The sequence below is a fragment of the Symphalangus syndactylus genome, chromosome 17 (assembly GCF_028878055.3).
Source record: "Symphalangus syndactylus isolate Jambi chromosome 17, NHGRI_mSymSyn1-v2.1_pri, whole genome shotgun sequence".
Taxonomy (NCBI): Eukaryota; Metazoa; Chordata; class Mammalia; order Primates; family Hylobatidae; genus Symphalangus; species Symphalangus syndactylus.
Genome location: NC_072439.2, coordinates 12,185,058 through 12,195,856, shown reverse-complemented (window position 1 = coordinate 12,195,856; position 10,799 = coordinate 12,185,058). Strand labels below are relative to the sequence as shown.

At 55.4% G+C, this 10,799-nt stretch overlaps 1 protein-coding gene and 1 long non-coding RNA gene across 2 annotated transcripts; one reads left to right on the top strand and one right to left on the bottom strand.

Annotated features, from left to right (window-relative positions):
* Positions 1–704: 704 nt before the first annotated feature.
* On the bottom strand, positions 705–2,900 carry GADD45B (growth arrest and DNA damage inducible beta). Its single transcript, XM_055250248.2, has 4 exons — positions 2,559–2,900; positions 2,331–2,432; positions 1,711–1,933; positions 705–1,473 (listed from the first exon to the last, which is right to left on the bottom strand). The coding sequence occupies exons 1-4, from the start codon at positions 2,600–2,602 to the stop codon at positions 1,360–1,362; spliced, it is 483 nt and encodes a 160-aa protein (XP_055106223.1). The 5' UTR covers positions 2,603–2,900; the 3' UTR covers positions 705–1,359.
* Positions 2,901–3,095: 195 nt separating this feature from the next.
* LOC134733011 (uncharacterized) lies at positions 3,096–10,166 on the top strand. The gene is made up of 3 exons (XR_010116525.1): positions 3,096–4,549; positions 4,667–6,750; positions 9,535–10,166. It is a non-coding gene; the product is annotated as an uncharacterized lncRNA (long non-coding RNA).
* Positions 10,167–10,799: the final 633 nt, after the last annotated feature.

Here is a 10,799-nt window from a genome sequence, read left to right as displayed (position 1 = left end):
GAGGTGGCTGGCCAGGGCTCGCAGTTTCGGTTTAGAGGCAAAACGCAGCACTGTGCCAAGCCCAGCTGGCCCGGAGGCCGACTTCCTGGGGTATTTTTCTGCTTGTTGATTTTAGCTTGCGGAAATAAAAAAAAAAAAGTTTTTTTCTTTAGTGCAAAAGAGAGGCCTATCCTGGGATGGAGAAGGCTGTGGTGGGTGGGGGGCACTCCCTGGGGAATCCTCCAAACGAGCTCTTCCTTGCAAGCCCTGAGCTCACCTCGCTGTGTGGTCCCAGGTGCCCCCTTGACCGCTCCGGACCTTGGGCTGCGGCGGCCGCCTAGGCGGTCAGGGGCTGCAGCCAGCACCCCCTCCCGCCGAAATGCCTCCGTATGTGCCCGGAGCTTGGGGTTGGCTCCTGCACAGCCAGTAACAGCGGTGGCACGGCGGCCAGGTTTCGTAATAAACCGGTCTCTTAATTGCTACAGGGTAGGAGGAGAAGAAAGAAAAAAAAAAAAAGAGGCATAGATTTGTTGGAGTCGGTGGCGGCGCCTGCTGCAGAGAGAAGAGGTACTGTTTTTGCACGGGAGCCTGGAGCTGCTAACAGGGGCTTAAGTAACACTTCCTGGTGAGGTGACGGGCGTTGTGGGGGCGGGGGTGAAGCGTGTCCCTGCGGAGGGGGCAGGAGTGCTAGTTGTTCTCAGAAGCTGAAAACATACAAGCAACCAGAGGCTTTAGAAATTTATTACAAGGCCATCATAGTAGAAATAAAAATATAGATATCTGTGCTTCCCATCTCGCTCTCAGTGGTTCGAGTAACAAGTGCAAGTAACAAAATAGATTGTCTCTATAATTCGCAAACTGGGAGTTCATGGGTACAGAGCAACTTCAGCCCTAGCTCCCAAGTCCCAAAGTGTGGTCTTGTCGAGGGTGCAGACAAGGACCAACCAAGTTCAATCAAGTCTCTCGTCTGCAGACGCCAGCTCCAGTCTCAAGGGGGGTGGGGGTTGCAGTCAGTCTCACTCCACCCCCGAGTGGAGAGTCTGGACCCTCCGTGATGGGGAAGGCGGCAGCGTGCCCCACCACTCCGGCTTCTGCTCCATCCCAAGGCCTGAGCTTCGGGGTCCTGTCTCCTGCTGGCCTGGGTCCCCCCTTCTCCTCCATCGGATCGGCGGCCGCCAGCTCCCGGATCTCCGCCCTGGGGGCGGCCGCTCACTCCCCTTCTCCTCCTCTTCCTCTTGAGTCTCCAGCGGCTCTGCCCCCACGGTCTGGTGGGTTGGGTGGTTTTGGGGGGGTTGTGCTGGGGGGGAGGGGGGTTCAAATATTTATTTTATTTTTTTCTTTTTGGCAGCAACTCAACAGATTCTGCTGCTGGGAAGGGCCTCAGCGTTCCTGAAGAGAGATGTAGGGGACCCACTGGTTGTTCCCCCGGCTTTCTTCGCAGTAGCTGGCTACCTCTACCAAGCCGTGGCTCTTCCAGGCGTCTGTGTGAGAGTTCTGTAGGAGGGAAAAGAAGGGGTTTAGTGCGAGCGTCCCTCTCCCGGGGCCCCTGTGTGGGGAAAACAGGCAGGCTCAAAATAGCTCCCCGGGTGAGGAGGCCCCAGCCCGGCTGCCCACGGGACATGCCAAACGTGGTTGAGCGCTGAGCTGTGCAGGACCAGTCAGCCCGACTTTGTTGACAAACACCGGCCCAGGTGCCCGGGCGTGGCGGGGCAGGGCAGAGGCCCGACTCACCGTGACCAGGAGACAATGCAGGTCTCGGGCCTCGGTGGTGCCCTGGGTCTCGGCCGGCTCTCCCAGGAGCTGCGCCAGGCGCTGCATGCCCGACACCCGCACGATGTTGATGTCGTTGTCACAGCAGAAGGACTGGATGAGCGTGAAGTGGATTTGCAGGGCGATGTCATCCTCCTCCTCCTCGTCAATGGCCAAGAGACAGAGGACCACGCTGTCTGGGTCCCTGAGGGGGCCAAAGGAAGGGATGGGTCAGCTGGGGACAGGGGAGAGGCCACCGTGCAGGGGGAGTTTGCAAAAAAGGAGCGTGCAAGAGCAAAAAAGAAACTGCAAGGGTGCAGGGGATTGCCTCTGCAAGCTGGTGACGGTGGGGGGAGGGGAGAGCACCCGGTTCAAAGTATGGGGTGGGGGGAGACAGGCCCACAGCGGGAGGGGCGTTTGCAGACGATACATGAGGATACGGCAGCCCCCGATCCACAAAACGGTAGAGAAGCTCTGCATCCACAGCGGGGGACACTTGGGGAAGTCCCAGCTCCATGCAAGACAAGCGTGTGGAAAGCGTCCAGAGCAGAGGGGAGGTCCCGTCCCACCCGCGACCAGCCCGGGGAGGGGGTCTGACTCACACATTCATCAACTTGGCCGACTCGTACACCCCCACTGTGAGGCGATCCTGGCGCTGAGCGGCCACCAAAAGCTCCTCCACCGCGGCGGTCACAGTCTGCATCCTGAGACCAGGAGAGAGGAATCAGTGACGGGCGGACCACCGGGTGCTACGTTCCGCTCCCGGCCCGAGCCAACCCGACCCATCCCGTCCTGGCCGACCTCAGGCGGCGGTAGCCCCGGCTACTTACTTCTGCGCCGCGTTGTCGCACGCCACGAGCTCTTCCAGCGTCATGTTGCAATTATAATCCACAGTGGACGCGGCTCCACGGCAGTCCCCAGGGAGAAATTGCAAAATCCCAGCCAGAGAGCCCAAAACCTTCCCACAGACCTAGAGCGCTCGTCCAAGACCTTCGGGAAGCAGCGAAATCCTTCCAGAAAAGGCGGAAAAAAAATATTGCAAAGTCCTTGGCGAGGATAATCCAGGAAGTCGCAGAAACCAACGGCAGTCCGACGCTTCGGCGATCTGAGCCGGGAGCCTCCGGCACCGACTTTTATAGACTTGAACACTGGGGTGCCGCCTCAGTGGAGTCATTCGCCCCTCCTATTGGTGGAAAGACAAGGGCGAGTGCAGCCAGCTCTGCGGTTGGCAGACGGAGGGGAGGGGGAGGAGCGCCGTGCGGAGGCGCCCCACGTGGGGGCGAGAACCGGGAGGAGGGCGCGCGGGGGCCGGGTAGGTGACCGCGAATGCCAGAAAAGAAAAAAAAAGCAGAAGTTTTTTTTCTCCTGATTTCCCGGCAGCCGAGCCGCGGTTCGGGGCGCGCGCGGGATTTCCAGCGCGCGAGGCGGCCCGGACTTTCGGGGGAGCCTGGAATCCCCTCCCGATCCGCGGAGAGTCCCGGACCGCGCCTTTCCCAAGTTCTGCTGGGGGTGGAGGGGCTGCACCGGGAAGGGGCCCCGTTTGCAGCCTGATCTCGCCCAGGTGGTGGTGAGGGCCGGAGTGTCTCCTGGCTGCGAAGACCCCAGCCTCTGGGTGATTTCGCTTCTCCCGGCCTCTCTGTTCCCGTCTGAGTAATGGGTCTGCAGCGCCGGCCTCGCTGGTTTGCAGAGCATGACATAAAATGCGGCTGACAGTAAGCGCCCAATACACATCAGCTGTCACCTGGTGGTCGCGGGAGGCCTCCTCGAGGGCCCCGAAAGTGGTAGGTTGCAAAGCCCGGGGCGCTCTGGAGAAGAAAGCGGGCGCCCCCTCGCCGACCCCGTGAGTTTCAGGGTGGGGTGCGCGTGGGAGGTGCAGGTGGCACGGCCCCGCCTCCGCCGGCTGCCTGGCGTTCCAGCCTTTGCCCGTGCAGAGGCCTCCAGGCCCGGGAGAAAGCCATTGTTGAGGGGAATGGGGCAGTCTCCGGCTGCACGCCGCCACCCAGGGCCCACGTGCAAGGATGACGGCCACTTTTATTTCTCACTCCGGGGTGGGCGCTGACCTGCACTGAGTGCGTGGTGTGGACCTGGCACCCCCCACCCCTCCCGATTCATGGATGATTTAATCCAAGACCTGGGAAGCAGGGGGGATGCTTATGTGCATTATGCAAAAGGGGAAACTGAGGCTTGGTGAGGCTACAGGCTAGTTCGTGTTGGAGCCACGCGTGTGCGCCAGGCACGGCCGCCTGCAGGACTCCGCCGCCCCGGGAAGGCTGTTCAGGAGCGAGGCTGGCAGGCCCCGCATGACAACGTCTCCCACGGTCGACTGGGGGCTCCCGGGTGACTCACATCTGAGTCCCCTCCCCCGCCAGCCTGGGGTCTGGCCTCCGCCCGGCGGCTCGGTTTCCCCGGTTGCCCGGCTCCCCGGCCCGCGGGTCCGGCTGACGCATCCCGCCTCCTCCGCGCCGCCCACCGCTGGGGCACGAAATGTCCCGGGGCTGCGAGGCGCGGTGGCGCCATCTGGTGGCCGCGCCGAGTTTCTGCGCCCTCAGCGCCGGAAGAGAGGGACGGACGGGCGGGGCACTGGGCTGGATGCGGGGGATAAGGGGACCGTGGCAGTTGCAACATTTTATATAACTTTATGCAATGTTTTACGCATGCAACATACATATTTATGTTTTATAATTTCAATTTAAAAATTAAATCGGCCCGGCGCGGTGGCTCACGCCTGTAATCCCAGCACTTTGGGAGTCCGAGGCGGGCAGATCAACTGAGGTCAGGAGTTCGAGACCAGCCTGACCAACATGGCCAACATGAGCTGAAGGTAAGGAAGATCAGGGAGGTGGGTGGGATAAGTGCAAAGTCAGATTCTGTCTTTATTTACAATTTTGATATTTTGTTCCTCATGGATACTTGGGCATTGATTTTGATTTTTTAAAAGTATTGCAGGCTGGGTAATCCCCGCACATTAGGAGGCTGAGGCAGGCAGATCATGAGTTCAGGAGTTCGAGACCAGCCTGACCAACATGGTGAAACCCCATCTCTACTAAAAACACAAAAATTAGCTGGGCGTGGTGGCACGTGCCTGTAATCCCAGCTACTCAGGAGGCTGAGGCAGGAGTATCACTTGAACCCAGGAGGTGGAGGTTGCAGTGAGCTGAGATCATGCCACTGCACATGGCGTGGTGACAGAGAGAGACTCTATCCCCACAAAAAAAAAAAAAAAAGGCTGGGCACGGTGGCTCACACCTGTAATCCCAGAACTTTGGGAGGCCGAGGCAGGAGGATCACCTGAGGCCGGGAGTTCAAGACCAGCCTGACCAACATGGAGAAACCCCATCTCTACTAAAAATACAAAATCAGTCGGGCATGGTGGCACATGCCTGTAATTCCAGCTACTCTGGGGGCTGAGGCAGGAGAATTGCTTGAACTTGGGAGGCAGAGGTTGCCGTAAGCCAAGATTGCAGTGAGCCGAGATCACGCCACTGCACTCCAGCCTGAGTGACAGAGTGAAACTCTGTGAAGGAAGGAAGGAAGGAAGGAAGGAAGGAAGGAAGGAAGGAAGGAAGGAAGGAGAGAGGGAGGGAAGGAGGGAGGGGAAAGAAAGAAGGAAAGAGAGAAAGAGAAAGAAAAAGAAAGAAAAAAAGAAAGAAAGAAAGAAAGAAAGAAAGAAAGAAAGAAAGAAAGAAAGAAAGAGAAGGAAAGAAAGAAAGAAAGAAAGAAAGAAAGAAAGAAAGAAAGAAAGAAAGAAAGAAAGAAAGACAGAGAAAGAAAGAAAGGGCTGTGTTGTGTGCACCTAGCTACTCTGGAGGCTGTAATCCCAGCTACTCCAGAGGCTGAGGCAGGAGGATCACCTGAGCCCAGGAGTTCCTGGCTGCAGTGAGCCGGGATTGCACAATTGCATTCCAGCCTGGGCAACAGAGTGAGACCCTGTCTCAAATAAATAAATAAAATAAGGGCTGGGCACAGTGGCTCATGCCTGTAATCCCAGCACTTTGGGAGGCTGAGGCAGGTGGATCATCTGGGGTCAGGAGTTCAAGACCAACCTGGCCAACATGGTGAAACCCCGTCTCTACAAAAAATACAAACATTACCTGGGCATGGTGGCACATGCCTATAATCCCAGCTACTCGGGAGGCTGAGGCAGGAGAATCGCTTGAACTTGGGAGGTGGAGGTTGCAGTAAGCCGAGATTGCGCCACTGCATTCCAGCCTGGGAGACAGAGCGAGACTCTGTCTCTAAAATAACTCGAGCAAAGCAGGGCCTCAGAGAAAATGTGTCCAAGTCCTTCCTCCGTGTGTCCCCTGTGCCAGCCATAACAACCTCCTCTGCGAGAGGCCCGGCTTTTGTCAGCTGTTTCCTCTGCCTGGGATGTTGTCTTCCTCTGGTCTTCAGCAGGAAAACCCTACTCCTCTGTCAACACTGACTTGGCCTTGTTTTCTCCCAGACCAACTGCCTGGACCCCCATGGTCCTCCACCCTCCAGCGTTGTCTTTCTAGACCCCAAGCCCTCCTGTGTCTCCTTTTTCCAGCCCTGGCTCCAGGCATCTTAGAATACCTGGAGTATCTTGGAATATCTTCAAGAGACTCTGAGCTCTGTGCCTTTGAGCTCAGAAAATGAGCCCCAGCCGAGCCGGGTGTGGTGGCTCACGCCTGTAATCCCAGCACTTTGGGAGGCCGAAGCGGGCGGATCACCCGAGGTCAGGAGTTCAAGACCAGCCTGGCCAACATGGTGAAACTCCATCTCTACTAAAAATATGAAACTTAGCCGGGCATGGTGGCGCATGCCTGTAGTCCCAGCCACTCAGGAGGCTGAGGCAGGAGAATCGCTTGAACTCGGGAGGTGGAGGTTGCAGTGAGCCGAGATCGTGCCATGGCACTCCAGCCTGGGCAACAAGAGTGAGACTCTGTCTGAAAAAAAAAAAAAAGAAAATGAGCTCCAGCCTCAGTTTCTTTCTCTGTAAGATGGGAACAGTCACACGAAGGCTTCATCATAGGCATTGAAGGAGGAAATTCCCAGAATCAGGTGAGCGCTCAGGAAATGTGGACTATTATCTTTCGGCTGGGCGCCAAAGCTCACCTCTGTAATCGCAGCACTTTTGGAGGCCGAGACAGGAGGGTTGCTTGAGCCCAGGAGTTGGAGACCAGCCTGGGCAACATAGGGAGACCCCATCTCTACAAACATTTTAGAAATTAGCCGACCGTGGTGGTGCGCACCTGTAGTCCAGCTACGTGAGAGGCTGAGGTGGGAGGATCACTTGAGCCTGGGAGTTTGAGGCTGCAGTGAGCTATGATCGTGTCGCTGTGCACTCCAGCCTGGGCAACAGAGGGAGACCCTGTGTCTAGAAATAAAATAAAGTAAAAGATGAGATCGATAACAGTGTCACTGAGGCCATCTTGGAGCCTGAGGTGAGAGGAATAATCAGTATGAGTAATCCTGTCATAATTTTTTTTTTTTTTTTTTTTTTTTTTTAGACAGAATCTCTGTCACCCAGGCTGGAGTGCAGTGGCGCGATCTCAGCTCACTGCAACCTCCACCTCCCGGGTTCAAGTGACTCTCCTGCCTCAGTTTCCCAAGTAGCTAGGATTACAGGTGCCCTCCACCACACCTGGCTAATTTTTTGTATTTTTAGTAGAGATGGCATTTTGCCATGTTGGCCAGGCTGGTCTCGAACTCCTGACCTCAAATGATCTGCCTGCCTCGGCCTCCCAAGATGTTGGAATTACAGGCGTGAGTCACCGCATTCGGCTTTAAACAAAATAAATTTTTAAAAATTTATCCAGCATAGAGATTTTTGCATTCATTTAGATTAAAAAAAAAAAAAACGTGGCCAGGTGCAGTGGCTCACGCCTGTAATCCTAGCCCTTTGGGAGGCCGAGGTGGGCAGATTATGAGGTCAGGAGATCGAGACCATCCTGGCTAACACGGTGAAACTCCGTCTCTAGTAAAAATACAAAAAATTAGCCTGGCGTGGTGGCGGGCGACTGTAGTCCCAGCTACTCAGGAGGCTGAGGCAGGAGAATGGCGTGAACCCGGGAGGTGGAGCTTGTAGTGAACTGAGATCACGCCACTGCACTCCAGCCTGGGCGACAAAGCAAGACTCCATCTCAAAAATAAATAAATAAATAAAAATAAAAAATGAAATAAAAAACCGTATTGCAGGCTGGGCACGGGCGGGGGCTTTGAAGTGATTAGGGTTGGATGAGCTCATTAGAGTGCAGTCTTCTAGTGAGATTAGTTTCTTTCTCTTTTTCTTTTTTGAGACAGGGTTTCCCTGTATTGCCCAGGCTGGAGTGCAGCGGTGTGATCATGACTCACTGCAGCCTCTATCTCTAAGGGTAGACTCATGCCTATAATCTCAGCACCTTGGAGGGCCAACTGGGGAGGATCACTTGAGCTCAGGGGTTCAAGACTAACCTGGGCAACCTGGCAAGACTCCCATCTCTACGAATAATTTTTTTTTTTTTTTTAGACAAAGTCTCACTCTGTCGCCCAGGCTGGAGTACAGTGGCATGATTTCGGCTCACTGCAAGCTCTGCCTCCTGGGTTCATGCCATTCTCCTGCCTCAGCCTCCCGAGTAGCTGGGACTACAGGCGCCCGCCACCACACCCGGCTAATTTTCTTGTATTTTTAGTAGAGACGGGGTTTCACCGTGTTAGCCAGGATGGTCTCAATCTCCTGACCTCGTGATCTGCCCATCTCAGCCTCCCAAAGTGCTGGGATTACAGGCGTGAGCCACTGCGCCTGGCCTTTTTTTTTTTTTTTTTTTTTTTTTTGTGAGACAGAGTCTCTCTCTGTCTCCCAGGCTGGAGTGCAGTGGCGCAATCTCAGCTCACTGCAACCTCTGCCTCCCGGGTTCAAGTGATTCTTCTGCCTCAGCCTCCCTAGTAGCTGGGATTACAGGTGCCCGCCACCATGCCCGGCTAATTTTTAGTAGAGATGAGATTTCACATCTTGGTCAGGCTGGTCTCGAACTCCTGACCTCTTGATCCATCCGCCTCAAGTTCCCAAAGTGCTGGGATTACAGGTGTGAGCTACCGCGCGCAGCCACAGATAATTTTTTAAAAATTAGCCAGGTGTAATGGGCACACCTGTAGTCCCAGCTACTTGGGAGGCTAGAGCAGGAGGATCATTTGAGCCCAGGAGTTTGAGGCTGCAGTGACCTATGATCGCACCACTGCACTCCAGCCTGGGCAACAAAACAAGGCCCTGTCTCAAAAAGAAAAAAAAAAGGGGGGGCGGGCTGGGTGCAGTGGCTCATGCCTGTAATCCCAGCACTTTGGGAGGCCAAGAAGGGCAGATCACTTGAGGTCAGGAGTTCGAGACTAGCCTGGACAACATGGCGAAACCCCGTCTCTACTAAAAATACAAAAAGTTGGCCAGGCGTAGTGGCGCATGCCTGTAATCCCAGCTACTCAGGAGGCTGAGTCAGGAGACTCACTTGAGCCTGGGAGGTGGAGATTGCAGTGAGCCGAGATCATGCCACTGCACCCCACCTGGACGACAGAGCAGGACTCTGTCTCAAAAAAAAAAAAAAAAAAAGGTAAAAAGTCAGGTTCAAGGGCTCTGGGTCCCAGGCAGCAGGCACAGCGTGTGAAAAGGCCCTGACGCAGGACCTCACCTGGTGCATTTGAGGAATCCCAAGGAGGCCCTGGGGGTGGAACAGAGTGAGCAAGAGGGAGAGCCGGGAAGATGAGCTCACAGAGGCGGGCTTTGGGGGCTGCGGGGAGGGGTCTGCGTGTCACTCTGGATGTAGCCAGGAAGTGATTGGCAGTGGCTGGGCTCTGACATCATGTTTTTCTGCAAAGATGAACAAGACGAGCAAGACATGACTCCTGTCCCCAAGGAGAGGTTTCCGGATGGAGCTGAGTCATCATTTGAACTTGCAGACATTTGTAAGACAGGCCTGGGGTGGGAGGAGGTGGGGTCGGCACGCCAGGTGGCAGCGGAGGCTACAGCGAAGGCTGAGGCACATTTGGGAAATTCTGAGGACAGTGGCAGGGGAGGGGCGGGGGAAACTGTGCACAGCAAGAGGCTGGCAGGTCTGGGACTGTGCCTCGCAGAGGGAGGTAGAAGGAGAGGCTCCGTCTGAGGTCACGTTTGCCTGGTTCAAATCCCACCTGCAGCCGTCATCAGCTGTGTGTCCTTGGGTTGGTGGCTTAGCCTCCCTGAAACTCCCTCTTTTCATGGGAAAGTCAGGTTGTGGAAAGGTTTACCCAAAACAAGGGCCTAGAATGGGCTTGGCATAGAGAGTGCTCCGTACACCTCCCCGACTGTAGTGACCTCGAAAGCCACTTGAGGCCGGGCGCGGTGGCTCACACCTATAATCCCAACACTTTGGGAGGCCGAGGCGAATGAATCACTTGAGGTCAGGAGTTCGAGACCAGCCTGGCCCACATGGTGAAACCCCCTCTCTCCTAAAAATGCAAAAATTAGCTGGGTGTGGCGGAAGGCGCCTGTAATCCCAGCTACTCCAGGAGGCTGAGGCACGAGAATCGCTTGAACCCAGGAGGCGGAGCTTGCAGTGAGCCAAGATCACACCACTGCACTCCAGCCTGGGAGACAGAGCAAGACTCTGACTCTGTCTCAAAAAAAAAAACCAAAACCAAAAACAAAAACAGGACGGTATATCCATCAGGCAGGACATTCCTGGAGCCTAAGAGTCACCTCCTAGTGGCTGAAACAAAAGCCAGATCTTTCTCTGGTAGAGGCAAAATTTCTTGCTACACAATGGACAGGAACCATTCGCCTTGCGCTGAGTGTTTTACGACTTACACGCTTGCTCACAGACATTGGAACAGCTGGAACCCCTGGCAGCAGGCATTGCAGACAATGCTAGCATGGTGGGCAGCTTCGGGCCTGGCTCCAGTGATCCCCCAGGGTGGTTAATTTTTTTTTTTTTTCTTAGAGATGAGCTTCGCTCTGTTGTCCAGGCTGGAATGCGGTGACGTCATCGCAGCTCACTGCAGCCTTGAACTCCTGACTTAAGGAATCTTCCCATCTCAGCCTCCCAAATAGCTGGGATTGCAGGCACGGGCCACCACACCCAGCTATGCAGGGGTTCTTCCTGTCC